Source organism: Athene noctua, chromosome 1 (assembly GCF_965140245.1).
Source record: "Athene noctua chromosome 1, bAthNoc1.hap1.1, whole genome shotgun sequence".
Classification (NCBI taxonomy): domain Eukaryota; kingdom Metazoa; phylum Chordata; class Aves; order Strigiformes; family Strigidae; genus Athene; species Athene noctua.
Window position 1 is genome coordinate 137,741,216 of NC_134037.1, and position 17,830 is coordinate 137,759,045.

At 39.3% G+C, this 17,830-nt stretch overlaps 1 protein-coding gene across 1 annotated transcript in view; it reads left to right on the top strand.

The window, feature by feature from the left end:
• CFAP44 (cilia and flagella associated protein 44) overlaps window positions 1-17,830 on the top strand; it is a 45,781-nt gene that overhangs the window by 24,945 nt on the left and 3,006 nt on the right. The window contains exons 17-30 of the mRNA XM_074928110.1: window positions 228-370; window positions 1,256-1,526; window positions 3,478-3,533; window positions 3,954-4,116; window positions 4,472-4,602; window positions 5,548-5,741; window positions 6,095-6,260; window positions 7,188-7,365; window positions 10,668-11,159; window positions 12,493-12,696; window positions 13,117-13,312; window positions 14,253-14,360; window positions 15,878-16,008; window positions 17,162-17,278. Coding sequence (XP_074784211.1) covers window positions 228-370; window positions 1,256-1,526; window positions 3,478-3,533; window positions 3,954-4,116; window positions 4,472-4,602; window positions 5,548-5,741; window positions 6,095-6,260; window positions 7,188-7,365; window positions 10,668-11,159; window positions 12,493-12,696; window positions 13,117-13,312; window positions 14,253-14,360; window positions 15,878-16,008; window positions 17,162-17,278 — 2,550 coding nt within the window. The remainder of the gene's footprint in view (window positions 1-227; window positions 371-1,255; window positions 1,527-3,477; window positions 3,534-3,953; window positions 4,117-4,471; window positions 4,603-5,547; window positions 5,742-6,094; window positions 6,261-7,187; window positions 7,366-10,667; window positions 11,160-12,492; window positions 12,697-13,116; window positions 13,313-14,252; window positions 14,361-15,877; window positions 16,009-17,161; window positions 17,279-17,830) is intronic.

Here is a 17,830-nt window from a genome sequence, read left to right on the forward strand (position 1 = left end):
CTCACAAGCAGAAGATAGGATCTTTAACATATTGGTAGGATGGCTTGTAATGTTGTGATAGCTTTTTCTCTGTGGGTAAATAGGATCTCTAGATGTTTGGAAGTAACATTCTCTAACCTATTGTAGATCCATTAGAAAGGAAGAATTATTCTGAAAATTGCATTTACCTGGTCAGCTGCTTCAGTATTCTTTTGTCACCATTTCCTTATGGTCATTCTCTTCTTCAGGGTGGTTATGACTCAGGGTTCCTCTATCATTGTGAATTCTCACATGATCACCAAGATGATCCTGAAAACAGGAAAGATGAACCCTTTGAAGTGATTCCTATTGGGGACACCAACAACAATCCCATCCACCAAATCTCCTTCTGGTAAAACACTGTAGTGTAGCGGATAACTTTGTGATAAAGCTCAATGAAACTGAACTTAGAAGGGAGGAGGGTACACTGCTTTGTCCCTTTTTAATTGTGGCTCAACTCTAGTATTCAGGAATTCTCTCTGGTTTTCCTGGCACCGAGTTTCACTTAAAATTCCTAATGGAGACAGTTGGGCACTGTGTCTGACAGAGTAATTTAAAAAGCCCTTCAAAGATTTTAAATGTCTGATTTCTAATTAAGTACTGATTAGGACTCAAGGTTGTAGAACTCCAGGAGAACCATTAGAAGTCTCTGCGAATTGTGATTACCAGAACAGCAGTTCTTTTTGTAGTTAGCAAAGAGAGGACACAGCCCTCAAGGAGAACATGGAGGGATCAGTCCACCTCTCTTGTGCAAAGAATACAGGCTTCTCAGGATATTTTGTGAACTGGATGAATGGAAAGGGTGAACTATTTTCAGACTCCAAATATTGGGTTCCCTGTAAGGCTAGGCATGTTCTGCATCTATGGAGGGAGGTTTAGTTCATGCTTTAATTTACAGCTGGCTGCATTCACCACCACCTGTACTAGGTGGAGAGCAGGGAGGCAAAACTGCTTTTCTAGCTCTGAACTTGGTGTCTGCTACCCTGCAGGCCTGAGACCAGTTCCATGATACCGAGCAAGTGCTGGAACATCCCTGAGCAGCCAGTTAGCTGGAAAAAATTCTATAGTAGTATCACACATGCTTTAAATGGTCTTTGCCTCCCAGCTTGCAAACTTGGGAAAAAAAGCCCTTTAATTTATTAAACTAGATTAGCTCTTTCAAGTATTGTGTGTTGAGCTGTGGCCTTAGTTGTTACAAGTTGCCTGCTATTACTGTTTCTCATTGCTTATTTGACAGTACCAGCAGACTACTGATGTTCTGTGGAATGCAGAATGGTGCACTGCGTGTTTATCCTCTCCAAGATCAAGACCTCTCAGTGAATACCCTGAAGAAATACTGGTGCTTCAATGTACATGACAATGATTATGGCCAGATCAAGGGAATCTGTTCCAGTTATGATGATAGATTTCTAATTACCTGTGGTGGAGATGGAAACATTTTTACTTTCAACATCTTGTCTCCAGAGGATGTTCACAGAGAGCTAAAAGCCAAAATCCCTTCTCCTAGGGTAAGTCTCTTTCTTTCACTGGATTAGGCCTGTTTACTATGCAACTACTGCAGATGGGCAAAATGCAGTTCTGTTATTTGGCATCATAGATCTTTCACAGCAAAAGCTGAGGTTTTCCCAAACAATTTGGAAGAACAGCTCTTGCAAAACATTCCCTAATGAACAGGCACTATGACTGCATTGTTCCTTTTCAATACTTTGTGTTTTTCTCCAAATAAACATAGTATGTGTTGTCCATATGTAATGTTCTACTAGTCTTTTCCCACTCAAAGGTGTAATCATGCACATTCCTAGAATGAAAGAACCACAAGGGTTTGTCATACTTAATACTTGTCTTATATTTAATTCCAGAATGATTATGCTCTGAATGGGGATTCTAGAAATAATGTTGGAGAATACCGAATGTATAGTTTCTCCATGCATCTAGTACCATTCATGTGCAATTCACAAGTTGGATTTTTTTAAAATTTGCAGAATAGCACAGCATGATGCTGGTCCTGTTCTTCTTTCACTCTTGGACAGCATTAGTAGTAATGATTTTGCAGGTGTTGTGTAATTACCATAGAGCTCATCACCTTCAGCATGTCTAAACAGCTGACACTAGAACTCAAAAACAGTTCTACTGATAATACACAAGAACAGAGAAGTGTCAGCTACACCACTGAAAGTGTTCAGACTTTACTGAATTGTTAAAAAATCTCAAGTGTCTGAGTTAAACAAATATAACTTGAAAGAAGCAGTGATACCTGTTGAGTCAAGAAGTGCTATCGTGCACACTGAATTGAGTAGCTAGACATTTAGTACAGTTTAAAAATCTTGAAAGTGTCAACATAGAACAAATTAAACTTTTTAATATTTGTTGGTAACTATGTTTTGAAAGATGCTTGATGAGGGAAGACAGAGAGGAAATTGTGATTTTTGGTCATTTAGTTAAATTGTTCATGGAATTCTTTACCAGTATCATGAGAATATATAGCACTGAGAATAGACTCAAAATTATTTTATTTAAATTAAGTGAATGATTGGAACATGTGATATCAGAGCCTTGCTAGCTCCAGTATTACAAGCAGTGATTAATGTACAATTATAAAGCATATATACAGGTTTATCATTTTGAGTATGTAAGTAGCTCTATATAAAGATCTTTATGGTCGATTTCTATTATTCAAGCTAACAACATTCCTTAATGACCATCCTAATAGAGTTTTCCCTTATCAAAGTATATCTTCATTAAGTATCTATTCTAGTTTTAAGTCATGTGGAAGATTAAAAAAATTCCATCTTCATTAAACTTAATGAGATTCTTAGAGAATCAAATACAAATCCTCTGAAACTAATTGAGTTAAATTACAGATCAATTTAGTATGACTGTATTCACTGTAGGGTGATAGGCCTCCCCCCCCCTTTTTTTTTTTGAGCATGATTGCCTAGGGAAATGAGGCTTGTGCGACTGCAGTGTCCATCCATCTGTCATTCTTCACAGCTAATAATTGTGAACCCCATTATGCAGTCGGCAGAAGCAAACCAGATTAATTACACATGTAACTTGGAATTAGCCCAGGATATGTTGTCTCTTGTCAACGTGGCAGTGAGGGGAGACAAGAGGATTGGGTTTGGGGGGTAGAGAACCAAAGATGATATGGGACAGAGTGAAGTTAGGACAAGCAATGATGTAATGGTTAATGTTCATGGGGAGGATATAGGATTTATATTCTCTGTCCCCAAAAACTATGCTTCATTAATTCTTTTACATGAAAACCAACTTATTTGCTTTTTCTTCTTGAAACATTAAAACCTGCTATTTAAGGCCCATGTAGCAATATTGATCATGAAGGTTTCTTTTGGTTCTGGAAGAGGCAATGGGACTTCTGTCTTAATGTTTGTAAAAGCTTTATTGTCTGTTGAAACTCTTATTGCTTGTTTAAAGGCAAGACAACATTTTTTATTCCAGAGTGGTCTTGAGAAGGAGAAGGCTACTGAAGACATTGAGGATCCCAGTGCTTACAAGTAAGAGTTGCTTGGATAACGATGAAAGAGATTTTCAAGTATTGGTAGCTCTTTCTTCAGACAACATATTTCTTTTTCCCTAAGAGGAGGGAGAAGTTGATCACCCTGAACTTGGGTCATTTCCTTGTTACACACAAAGCTTTTTCAGCCTTTGCCTCCATTTCATTTATTTTTCTGTGGTGCTAATTCGGATATGGTACTCTGCTCACTTCAGACTACAGAGACAACACATGGTCAAGGTCAAAGCCCCACGATGTTAGGACTGTACAAATAAACAGGAAGGTGATTCCTTTCTAAGTTATCCTAAGAGCCATTGAGTTCACTGGGAGTTTAAGGCTGTCAAGAAAATCTAAAAGGTTACATAAATTGTAATCTTTCTTCTGTTGAGATAACACTATTTCCTTTTGTATGTATTTTCAGTATTGAGGAAGTCAAGCAGAAAAAGGAATATGAACGGATAATGAAGGAAGCTGAAAAAAAAAAAAAGAAGAAAAGAGAGGAGTTAATTGTACTGAGGCATGAGTTTCTCTCTCTTCTTCAAAAGAATCAGGAATTGCCCAAGCACATGCAGCTGCACAAAGAGGTATTTCTGTTTTTTATAAGGGTTGTTTGCCTTCAGAGGCACCTTCTAAAATGTTCCTACCCTATGTGTTGGCACCAAAGATGTCCAGCTCTTTGCATTAAGGTAGTTCTGTGATATATAATATATTAAGGTAGTTCTGTGATATATAATTTTCTGGGATTTCTGAATCACAGCTGATGATTTGTGCCATTTAAGAAGTAAGCGGGAAAAATGTGCTTCTCTGTGGAGATGTGAATAGCTTTTGAAATAAAGGATTCTGCTGATGTGCATGGAACTCTGTCACTGGGAAAAAATATTTATTACCAAAACCTAGTAGCCAAGATAATAGGATGCTGGGTTTTCTGTCTTTCTGCAGCAGTATGAGATGGACCATAGGATCTTTGAGGAGCTAGACAGACAGGCAGCACAGAGAATCCTGTTAGTGCAAAAGGAGCTGGCTTGGGAGCATGAGAAACACTTGATTGGACTGCAGAAACTACAAAATCAGTAAGTACCACTTCTCCCTCTAACCTTGCATGGGACTCATCATTTACAAAGTTGTACCTGCCACAAGAAAAGAGAATGTGTTGGGTTTTCTTTTTCCCCTCATATAATCAATATTTCTTCTGTTATGACTAATTTTACTTTATTCAGAACACACACCAGAGCATATATTGATATTTGGGTGTACTTACTTCTTTTGAATCTTTGATAAAAATTAAGATATTCAAATCAAGGAAGGAGCTTAATTTTGATTCGCTTATATATTTAGAGAACTTATATGTTTAGAAAATAGGTTTTCTGAGACTAAGTTTGCCTGGGTTTTTTCCAGCAGGTTCAGTAGTAACCAAGAACTCTTACTGAAACTTGAAAGAACAACCTGTGAAGTGAACCCCTGTTTTTCAGGCATGTTGCATGTCTGTCAGATATTTTAGTGTCATTGCTAACAGTGTTCCCTATACAGTTTAAAGTTGTGAACTGAACTTTCTCAAGAACACAAGTTTAAGCGCAAGGTGCATTTTTGGTTTGTTTTTCTTAAATCTAAGTATATGCCAGAAGATGAATTCCTAAAAATAAATACACAATAGAAATGATACACAATAACAAAACCACCTTAGGCACACGATGTGTGATTGGGAAAAAGACTTGAATGAATATGGTTTTAATCAGTCCTTAATGGAAGATGGAAGATATTCTCATGAAGAACCTGGTGTAAGTTTTAATATTGGGAGAGGTCTTAATATGTTTATTCTTGAGCAACTCCATTCCTAGATTGGATAAAAGTCAATAGGTAGTGTCAGATGTCATATTATTACTTACTGACTTGTGTATTTACATATAATGATTGTATGTGCAATAAGTAAACTACATTATTCATGTTCTTTTAGTCCGGGTAAAATGGTGGGTTGTGCCTACTGACATCAGACAGTTTTGTCTAATTTGGCTTTTCAGGTTTCAAGACTCACTGGAATTTGACACTGTTGTTGTTCATGCTATTCAAAGCAATCATCAGATTTCCACCTACAGACTTCTAGCAATGACTGAGAAATGCTACCAAGATAAGGAACACCCATCGTGGAAGAGGACAATACTTAAATGGGCATGTAAACCAGCAGGAAAAAGGGAGATCGTCACAGAGACAAGGCGTACGCATAGGGCTAACGATGACCATTTCAGGCTTATCAGTATTGTGGTTTCTGGCTTTCATCTGTTTGTTTACTGAGTCCAAGCTAAAGAAATTATAATTATTTTATATATATATATATATATATACATACACATAGTTTTCCATGTGTGTTTCAGCAATTGTCTGTTAATTCCTCGGGTAGAATGTGACTAAGAGTCAAGTCAAAAGACCCAAGTATGTTCCAATCATCCACTACACTGGAACTATACTGATCAACACCATCTCTACATGAACCATCCCAGGGGGTTTCCAGTAGTTGGGACTGTGTTGTGCTGCATGGTATTTATATCTTCACCTTATTTTTTGGTCCAGATGATAGAATTTTTGAGGGCAAGAATGAAAAGCTGAAAATGTCAGAGGTCCGAAAGCCAACAACACATTATATAGAAAGCAAACATGAGCAAATCAGAAGAATTGTTGAGAAATCTGATGAGATGGAAGTGAAGATCATGAAGAGGAAGGCAGAGTGGGATGAACTGTGAGTCTTGAAATGGACTCTGTGCCTTTTTATTTCTGCTTTTGGTCTAAGGTCAAGTAATGCTATTTAGCTGTCATATGGCACTATAATATCTCTGCCTAGACTTTATATTCCTAGTGGTTGTAATTAAAATAGATGTTTTAATGTATTTCTGAGTCTCAATAGAGCATTAAAATCTTTCAGTTAGTTTCTATGGTTTTTCTAAAATATTAAAAAGCTTCATCTGTGTAGCTGCATCTTCAGCTAGGGAGTAAAAAGGTATCTAAACTGGACATGACTAAGGGAAACCTAGACCATTAAGTCAACTGTGTTAACCCTGCTGGCACCTCACACAGCAGATGCTGTTAACAGCTAGGCTAGGTCAGCTGTGTTAACATCACTGTGTGAGTGTTTGTGTTATGCCTTTGTGCTCTGTGCTGGTCTTTAACTTGAGAGGCAAGAAAGGGGGACGAGACACCTTTGAATGCTCCTGGAAGTAAGAAGTTCTTCATTACGAGATGAATGACAGGGAATGGAACCAATATAGGGTCAGAATACAAGGTTTTTAAGGTTATTAAGTGTTTAACAATATAGAGTAGGGTCAGGTATTCTGTGCTACGGGCTGGTGGAGTGTTGACACATGGCTCCCTGAGATTGAGAGCATCATGTACTCACTAAATCCAGAACTCAGTACAGTTGTAAAGGTTTAACCTGTCCCATGGTGGAGCTATGTTATAAGAGTTCTTGGGGGGAAAAAAAATCTGAGGTTTTCATTCAAAATGTGCAAGGATATTCTTCCCAAAGTAGCTGTTCTTTTCTGAAAGAGGTGTGTTGATCCCTAGCTCACCTCCCAAGCCTTGCTGCACAAATCAGAAGGTATGAAATGACTCTGTTTGTTCATCTCTATGCTTTCTCTCTTAAAGTTAAGCTTTGTTTTGTACCTACCAGGTACAAGAGCAAACCTAGTGATGACTATGAGAATCCCAAAGATGCTGAGGACATCAAAGAAGCCCAGGAAAATATGGGATGTTATAAGCTGAAGACTGCCCCTAACTACAGAGTCCCTGAACACAAGCAAATGAACACTGAGAAGAAGGTGATGCAGCTTACATCCCTGGAAATGTTGGTATGTAAACTGATTCATTGATGTGTATATTTCCCCCTTTTTTGGGGAGAGAGAATAGTGTATTAGTCACTGAAGAAATTTATGAAAGGAAATCAAAGTGTATGTGGGGAAAGGCCTTAAAGGACAGACTGTGCTGAGGCAGCTTTGGTTAAAAATCAGCCTTTCTCTTGTGAACTGTTAGTGCTTCACCAAACTCAAACCGGAATCAATCCAGGATAACTCACAGCTGGCTCTTTTTAAGTGAGAAAGAGAATTTGCCTTTTCTAGTACTTCAGCAAGAACATCTGTCTTTGAATTCTTCAAGAAGTCTTATTGTCTAGTAACTGGTATGCTTTCCTTAAAACACTGAGCTAAATAACCCCCGCCATGAAATAACTTTACAAAACCAGATGTGAGCAAGGACAGGTGTTTCTAGTGCGGCCTCTCCATATTTGCACTTTGGCACTCGCTGCTGCTGTGTCCTAAGCATTGATATCTTCCAGAGAAACCAGGTCTTTTGGAGCCACCTTTCTGTGATCAGACTCCTACAGCTACAGCACATCTTTTAACCACAAAGACATAAGAAGCTCAAATGTTGTGCAGTATCTCTCTTGCTTTGCTTGTGACTTCTTTCCCCTGTCCTTCCTCTCACAGGAACTGTTTTTTTGCACTCCAGCCAGATAAAATGAAAGAGTGAAAAATTTCTTTAGCTAAAAGAACAATGAAGAAATGTATCTACTGAACTTCAAACTGTCTAGTTGCTTTTTGGTAGAAAGGCTTATTTCTTGCCCTGCTTACTGACAGAAGAGCCTCTTCACTGCATGGTTTATATTTGTCTGGTGAAGTGTAAGTTATGCTTTCAGCAGCCCTGAATTTTCTGCAGTCTTATCCTCATGAACTGGTTGCTTAATCTCAGGCAACCTCTAGGCTGAGTTGCTTTTATAGCCAGGTCTAAGCTATACAGAAGCAATGGTACAGTCTCAGGAGATTTGTTCATTGTTTTAATCTCATACTTGGGCTCCAGTACTTCATTGTTGTGCTGATGTTACCAGATACCTAGTGATTAACCTAACTCAGTAGGACAAACCAGTACAAACAAAGGGAATAGTTCTTGTTGTAAGTTCCATGTTTATGCAGATGAAGAATTCCAGTTATTTCAGGTGGTTGGTTTATAGGGTTGTTTTCTTTTATAAAGATCAGAGAATTTTCTGCCAAATATAATAGTTAGACCACATTCAATTATTATTTCATGTGAAAAGACTAAATTAATACAGCATCTCCTTTTCACAGAATCACAAAGATGATTGAAGTTGGAAGATGCTTCTGATGGTAACCTAGTCCAAACCCTCTGCTCAAGCAGGACCGTCTAGAGCAGATTGCCCAGGGCTATGTCCAGATGGCTTTTTAATATCTTCAAGGATGAAGACCCCACAACCCTACTGGGCAATCTGTGCCAGTGCTCAGTCACTCTCACAGTAAAAAGTGTTTCCTGATGTTCAGAGGGAACCTCCTGTGTTTCAGTTTGTGCTCATCTCCTCTTACCAGTCACTGGGCAACACTGAAAAGAGCCTGGCTTCATCCTCTTTGCACCCTCCCTTCAACTATTTATATATGTTGATGAGATCCACCCTGCTCCAAGCCTTCTCCAGGCTGAACAATCACAGCTTGCTCAGCCTTTCCTCACAGGAGAGCTGCTTCAGTCCCCTAATCATCTTAGTGGCCCTTCACTGGACTGTCTCCAGTAGCACCATCTCTCCTGTCCTGGGTAGCCCAGAACTGGACACAGCATTCCAGCTGTAACCTTGCCACTGCTGAGGAGGGATCATCACCTCTCTTGACCTGTGCCAACCTTCCCTAAGGCACTACAGGATAGTCTTTAGCCCTCTTTGTGACAAGGACACATTGCTGGCTCGTGGTCCACTTGGTGTCCACCAAGAGCCCCAGGTTCTTTTCTGCAAAATTGCTTTCCAGCTGCTCTACCGGTGCATGGGGTTGTTCCTCTCCAGATGCAAGACTTTGCACTTCCACTGGTTGAACCTCATGAGATTGCTGTCAGCCCATCTCTCCAGCCTGCTCCTCTGGACAGCAGCACAACCCTCTGGTGTGTCAGCCACTTGTCCCAGTTCTGCATTATCAGCAGACTTGCTGAGGGTACACTTTCCCCCATCATCCAGATAATTAATGATGTTTTACAGAATTATTATTTCTGAATTCTGAGTACAGAATTATCGCTGAGGTCTGCCTATGGGCCAAGCAATATGCAAACGAATTGTTACAAATAGGTTTTACTGCACTTGGCTGTTTAATTCCCAGCTCTGACATCTAAGTGTCACTTCTCAGATTAGTGCATCTTCATCTTGAGTTGGAGAAAAAATTATTCAGCTGATACCGAAGTTTTCTGAGTTGACTTTGGGACTCTGGTTAGCTGGAGGGCCTGGAGAGAATTTGTTTTAGACATCTAATGGCTTGTATGAAATCCAAAAGCATCCAACAGAACGTTACTTTCTTGCTCTTAATATTGTTATCTACTATACTTTGAAAATTCAGAACTTTGTTCCATGTCTAACCACCTGCAGTAGCTGTGATTTCAGCTTCATCATCACATGTAAAAGACAAGAGTCACATCTGCCTTCCAGAACCTATATTTGTAGAGGACTCTTTCAGTATCTTTGAGGTTATGTGGTTATGTGAGATAACAGCTTTGCTTCAATGACTGTGTCAAAGAAGTGTAGATTTCTGTGCAGCTGTGTTTGGTAGTGTGTACAGTAAAGGGCCTCTCAGGTTTTTTTGTTTTTTGTTTTTTTTTTTGTCTTGGGGATGGAAGCTTGCTTTGCAAAAGTCTTAAATCTGATTTTCTTTAGCAGTGTATTGTTTGTGCTATATGCCTGAAAACAGGGCCATATATCAAAGCTGAGGTACTCTCTGTATTTGAGAGACAGCCCAAATGACTAATCCTCTAAAGCCCACAGCTTGCTTTCACAGCCTCTGTCTGCTTTTTGCACTGCTTCAACATCTCATGTCAAGAAACTCACAATCAAGTCAGGAACTGAGAGAATGGGGAAGCCTCATTTCCTTTCTTACACCTTTGCTGTTTTCTGTCAATGAGAGGAAGAGGAGTGGTTCCAAAGATTTTTGTAAAACCACAGACTGAAAGACAGCTGTTTAAAAATGCTGATGTGTGGAGACGGTACAGAAAAGAAAGCTAACATGGAAAGAAGGAAAGTCAGTACAAAAGCCTCTTAACCATTTCCTGCGTTGGGGAAGACCAGGTACTATGTAAGTGTTCCTGGAGAATCCTACTGGAATTGTTTTTTCCTTTGCAGATCCATAAGAGGAAAGCGAATATGAACAAAGAGATCATGTCTTTGAGGGATCTCAAGATTTCTATTATTGATGAAATCAAGCGTTTAGTGCAAGAATTGAAATCCATACAGACATCCTTGGATTTATCAGAATGTCTCCCTCTTCCCCTGATCCCTCAGTTACACCCAGATGAGGTTCCTGAAAAAAAATTTGAGTATGACAGTGACACCCTCCTGAAGTTCCAAGAGGAGCAAGAGGCCAAGGCAAAGCTCCAGGAACAATTGGAATCTCATGCATTTAGGCATGGGATTCTTCGAGCTCCTTCCATTAAAGAGATTGGCCCCATGGCACAGGCTGCAGGTGCACACCCGATGAAAACAGCATCGTCTGTGGTCACAGAGCAACGAGAGGTTTTTGAGGTTGAGAAGGCAGAGCCAGCAGAAATGGAACTGGAAATTTTAAAGAGGGAGAAGATAAAAAATCTATACTTGCAGGAGACCTTGATTAAAAAGGTAGGAAACCAAAAAATTGTTTTTATCAGTTTGAACAATACCACTGCATCAGAAATAAAAACAAAACCCTTTCCATCTCAGGATTGCAGCCACTCTTGCCTTTCCAAAGTTGAGGAAGATGCTATCTGCTGCAAATTTACAGTGTACATCAGTATAAATCCCTAACTGTGACCTGTGTGCTGACTATTACCACTTGAAAAACAGATCTTAGATTTCTTATTGATTGCTCTATAAAACTAAGAGCTTAGTGGGCAATAAAGACTAGTAAAATGTTAGAAATTACTTGAAAAGTGATGAAGAGGTAAAAAAGGAGCATCCCTACAACTTTGTAGATTCATGAGCTCTTAATAACTGTAGTCCTGACCCTTTGGTCTCAAAAATTATTTTGTAGAATTAGAAAAGGTACAAAAGAAGAGAGTAACCAAGATGCTTAGTTGTGGAAAGGCTTCTTTAAAAGGCACGTCTAAATGGATAAAGTATCTTTGGCCTGGAAAAGGGGCAACTGAAAGGGTTGTGTTACACAGGTGATAAAATTATGAATAGCATAGAAAAAGAGAGTGGGAATCATCTCGTAAAAGGAGAGATATCAAATGAAATGGTCACATAGAAAGCTTGAGACACGCAAATGGAAATAATTTTCCTATCTGACAATAACTAAGCTTTGGAACTCAGTGTTAGGATGTGGGGGAAGCTACAGTGTGATAAAGTCTCGAAGAAAAATCCATCTAAAGTTGTTGAACACAAACATACTGCTTCAAGCTCAGGATGTCCCTGAGTCAGAGTTGAGGATGGCACAGAGAGGAGCATGGCAACCTCTCTTCACGTCTTTGCTTTGTTTCCTACCATCTTTAACTTCTACTATGACCATTGACTCTGTGGTCTACCCCAACACAGACACCCTTGTGTTCATGTGTGTGAAGGTTTTGAGAGAATATCCAAAATGCTGCTGGTAAATCTGTTAAATATCTAAGGGAAGAGCTGGCAGGTATTGTGACAGAAGTCTGTGAAGGCAGAAGATGTATTTACTGCTACATCTGGGGTTGTTACATGAACTACTTCAGGCTACTGTGAAATATTCTCTGAAGAGTAAAATACTTGTGGGGAGGAGTGGGATGCAGTGAAACATTCCCGTGAAGCCCTGGTGATTCTTTTACTGTTGTGCTGAGAATGAAGACACCTTTGCAGTTAACTTTGTCTTTCTAAGAACTTCAGTGCTTAGTTGTTGATTTGGCAGAGAGAATTTTTCCCTTCTGCTCCTTTCTATAGCTTCTCAGGTTTAGCTCCACCCCTGATACTTTCCCTGTTCCTCATTTGACTCTCTCATATGCTCCAGATGAACGCACTGGTGATCAACTTTGATGCTGAACTTTGCTTTCTGCGGCACAAGAAATTGAAGCTGGATGTGCAGATGAAAAGTGCTGATCTGCGCTATATCACGTGGTATGAAGAGCTGTTTATCCTGAAGAACCTTGAGAACCTTGAGAACCTTCTCCAGGGGCGTGTTAACACCCTCATCAGTGAGCAGGAGGCCGTGCAAGTAAGTAGGCCCCGTGTCTCAGGATTTAGCTACCACTAATGCATGGTGTGAAACAAAAGCAAGCCCTAAAGTAAATGGTGGCATTTCTTTGCTCTATTTTAGCACTGATCCAGCATCCAGTACTAAATTTTGAAAAACAAGAAACTCTTGATGATCAAGCTAGGATGGTTACTTTTAACTTTCAAAAGTTAATCTTTTCCTAATCTTAACAGTTGTATTTTCATAGGTACAGCATGATGTGGAACAAGTGACAAATCATATACTTGAATTTAAGAGCATTCTTATAGGTTTTTTCTTGATTTAAGCATGGGTTTAAAGAGAGAAAGGCAAGATTTGCATTTCCAGATCTTCACAAGTACGTCCTGTATACACATATGAGGGTTGTACCTTTTAACTAAAGTGGTTTTTTTATTTGTTTAGTCAAAACTGAACAGCTACCTTGCACAGATGGAGGATAGAAAGTGTGAGATTGCAAAGCTTCAGGAATGTGAGAAAGCTCTTTATGCCAACTTCCAAGCATCCCTTGGAGAAAACAATGAGTTTGCCCACTTTCTGACCAAGGTTCTGAAGAAGAAAATCAAGTGCATGGAAAAAAAAGAAGGAGGAAGAGAAGCAGGTTGGAGATACTGTTCCTTTTGTTTTATGGATTTGTTACACATACGTCCGTGTGGTCAAGTAAATGTCTCAGTCTAGCTAGAGCCCTGGGTACCCGCAACACTGAACTCAACTCAAAAAACCATAGGTCAGACCTACCGAACTTTGGTTATACACTGACCCATGTTCTGTGGCAACCACCTTGAATGATAACGATGTAACTCAGTCTCTAACATAACTACGTGACAACTCCTGTAATTTATTTCCTGTAAGTCACTATTGAGGACTGATAATTGGTATGAAGAAGAGCCAAAGCTTTAAATAGGTACTTCCTATGCTGTGCCAATGGGAGCTATGGATAAGTGATTAGTCTGCCACGTTCATGACATTCTCCTTTAATCTGTCCGTTGACTAATGAGAGATCATAGGCCTAATCTGAAATCATCTATTAGTCACAGGACTAAACATATCATGAAAGGGTTTCATTTATCTCAGTGACTCGGTTTTAAACTGTTAAGGCTAGGCAGTCTTACTGAGCTAAAATACTTGTGCTGTTGCTCTGAATTGGCTTTTGATTTCAAGTGGGACATGATTAGCAAAAAGCACAGACACTAGTGATGCTTTTGTGACAGTTTTGTGCCTCCATTTTGACTGATTAATCTCTATAGCAGAATGGTAAACCCACAAGGTTTAAATTCCTAGCACACAAAGAGAGGAAATATTATTGAAGGAAGTCACAAAAACATGCCTTTGGCACTACTAGGTGATCTCTCTCCTTATTTTTTTCTTCTTTCTGTGAAATGGTCAGATCAATGCAATAGGCACAAGGTGCTTGGATTCACATATTACCATGCTGACTTTTTGTGGATTAATGGGATTGCGCTCACCAACACATGGCATAATGCATAGCTAGTGGGTCTGGGGATGTTCTGCAGGCCAGCAGTACTGTTCTTTTCTTCCAGGTGAAGAAGATGAGAATGAAGAGAATGATGAAGAGCCCACCTTGGAGTCTGATGAAGAAAATTCTGGATCTGAAGATGAAGTCTTTGATGACTCTGTTTGCCCAAAGAGTACCGAAGCCATCATTTCCTTGGGTTTTGCTATAGGGGCAATATTGTGTGTTTAAAACCAAAATGCAGAATTTTTCATTAGTCATTGTGTGTTAATGCCATTAAGGGCCAGAATGTGTGTACCCCTCCTGAGTGCAGCATTTCTCCCCAGGAAATCTTGGTGAAGGTAATGGAACTGTTGGTAGTGTAGGGTACCCTCATTAGAAAGTTTGGAAAAATAAAACTTAGCTGATCACTAAGAATTAACGATTTTGTGTAAAGAACTATTCACCATGTCACGGTTGTTTTCTGGAGAGAAAAGGCTCCTCTCGGGAGTGGAGCGGGAGTGAGGCTGTAGCTGCTCGCTGGAACCCTGCTGCCTGGCCTGGCTGGATCCCTGCTCGGTGGAGTTCTGCCGGGACCCTGCCATGCTCTTAAATTAAGCTCTTTGTTACCACCTCGTGGCTTTATACAGCAATTGCCTGTTGCTAAGGCTGTTCTCTTAAGGGTATCTGAACAGTTAGGACTTTGTAAAATCTTCTTCATTCACTCATTCAACAAAGGCAAGCAACTCTTTCCCCCCCACCCCATTTTCTTTTGTATGACTTCAACTGATTTAGGATGTTCTTTTAGTTTTGTTTGGTTTTGTTTTGACATATCACTCAAATATTAAAAAAACAATGACCATGTAACAACACTGCTTTATTTTCAGTTAGACGTTACCAACAAATTACTTTATCGTATTTTTTTAATTGGATTCTAACATCATTTCCCCAAATTGAATTTTTTATTAACTCCTCATTCATCTCCTTTCTCAATGAAATGTTGGGAAGAAATGAAGATTTTTACTTTTTATTAGAAAAGTCCAAATTACTAATTTAATAGAGAAATTATATGCTGCATTAGCCTCTTCATATTTGTCTCTTTGTGTCAATTGCTTTGCCTTTATTGGCCTCTTTTTTTATTATGCCTGCTGATTTGGGCATAATTATGGACTTGATTAGTAAGACTGAAATCACTGTTAGATAAAAATTCACAGATATCTTCCTTATCACGAAACAAATGAAACAGGTCCTAGGAACCACAGCTTTGTTTACAAATAGAGCTATAAATGATCCCTACAGCAAGTTCATCATTTACAGTGAAGGGTGCTATGGATAAAAAAAATACATGCTCACATAATTGAAGATTATACTGTATTTTTTACATATATTAATTCCTGGGGCTGCATTACTTACAAAAGCTAACTTCTGAGCACTTGGCTTTAATATTGGTTTTGATGCATTTAGTCTTATTTCTGGAAACAAACTGTCTTGACTGAATGTAAAGAAAGAAAGATTCATCCTAGACACTCTCCTCCTCATGGAGGAATGTGGCCCAAGTGGTTTATGTTTGAGAAGGCTCTAGGGCACCAAGAGCATGGTCATCTTATGGGGGACATTGGGCAATGTGCACACTAGGAGAAGCTACTAGCTCGAGCCTGTAATGTAGTATAGTCATAATGAAACTAAGCTGTTCCTTGACTCTTTCCTTCTCAGAGTGCATTGGGGCGCTTTTCCAAAACACCATCCAGATCCGGCAGAAGTGGTTAGACATTGAGAAAGCTTTAATGGAGGAGAAGAAAGTTGCTGCAAACCTCAGAAAGAAATACAATGCCTTGGCCAAAAAGGTATTGCAATGTTTTCTTCTCAGCAGGCACCGTCTGGCTCCATTATGGTGAAAATGTTGTGCTAGTGATGTTGGCTAAGATTTAAAAACAAAATGCTAACCCTTTGAGAGGCCTCAGTTTGGGTAGAGATATCTGTGGTAGGTAGCATGGAGGCAGGAGGCAGCTCCACTGGGTCACGTGTCCTCCTGAAAAGATAAATCAAAGCAATCCGACCTTAGCTGCTGTGAAGCTGGATCTAGGTTTTAGGACCAGTTCCCCCCCCAGCTGATTAACCACCGGGCAGCAGCAGAAACTGGATTCTCTGCTTTAGATGAAACACCTGATGTAGCCTGGCCTATCCTCTGTGCATGCGTGTGGGGATGGAGAGATTAAAGATTACTTATTTTAACCTGAATTTCTGTATAAATAAATGCCTAAAAATGCTATTCTTCCATCTGTTTCATTTGCTTTTAGTTATTTTCTTTTCCTCTTTGTCATAGTAATCACTGAATTAAACTCTTTTGGTGCAAGTTTTCCTTTTAGATTTTTTTTGAGCTCCTGCATTCATCAAGACATTTGATTTATATTAATGCAAAAATATCTTAATTTGAAGGGTTATCCGGGATAGAGAGATTCTGCCAAAATAACATTATGCAAGTCTTGCTTTTATTGTGTCTCAGAAATGTTCCATCAAATATGCTTAACTTACAACATTTTTTGTTTAGTTTTTAAAGGCTTTCCTAAATGCCAGCTGCCACATATTCACCCTGGGGTCTGACATTTGAGTCCGAATTGTTTCTTTCTCATGCAGAATCAATAAGCATTTCCAGGCATAACACAATAAAAAATTATCTTGCAGGCTCTGTAGATCTAGAAGTGTTTTAGACACTAAACAAAGCAGCTGTCTCTTGATACATACAGGGCTTCTCTACTGAGGAGATGTTTCTGACTGTACACGTGTACAGAGGTATTCAGGGTAGAATCTTGCTTGAATATATAGATGAGTCTCATATTTGCCTATGAAACTCATCTACCATAGTATGTTAAAAAAAAAAAAAAAATCATTTTTTTCTATACTTTCCCTTTGGCTCAGTAACTCTAACATAGAACCTTGCTGCCTTATGTGTTTGAGTACTATGGGGTTTTTGTTTGTCCACAATTTGTCTTTCTGCAGGCAAAAGTAGTGGAAACCAGTCTGGACACTGCAGACAGGGAACTGGAGACCTTTCAGCAGGAAAAGCAGCAGAGACTGAATGAACTATATGTAGTTGTGCCTTTGAAACTCCATCAGGTAATTCAAGATGTGCAGCTGCAGGTGCAGAATGGCCTGTGTATATCTAAACAATGATGTTACTGTTCTTTGGGGCCCTTAATTCCTGATTCATCATAGTCTCCTGAGAGTGAAATGCCATTAATTGAACTTTATGATGCTATTTCCTCTAGATTTTTTTTTTTTTTTTCCTTCTTCTATACTGACAGGCAGGTCAGTGCATTGCTAAAATGTGCATAGTCATCAAGTGTTTTATAGGTTTGGCATGGGATTTTTCTTCAGGTCCATACCAGCTGATATCTTCCTGAAGAAAAAACACCCCAAAAAGCCAAACAAAAAAAAGCTCTGAACTATTGAAACTAATGGGAGCTTTGCCCAATTCAGAAATGCTGGACTGGATGCAGTGCATTCATCTACACAGCTGTTAGCATGGGGATGATAAGTAGAAACTGAAAACTGAAGACAATACTGTTATTTCCTCTAGGCTGAATCTTGTCCTCGGAGAGAGAAGGTAGTCCTCTGCCTGCTCTGGCTTATATACCTCTGAGGCAACCTCAGCTCTCTCCATTTGTT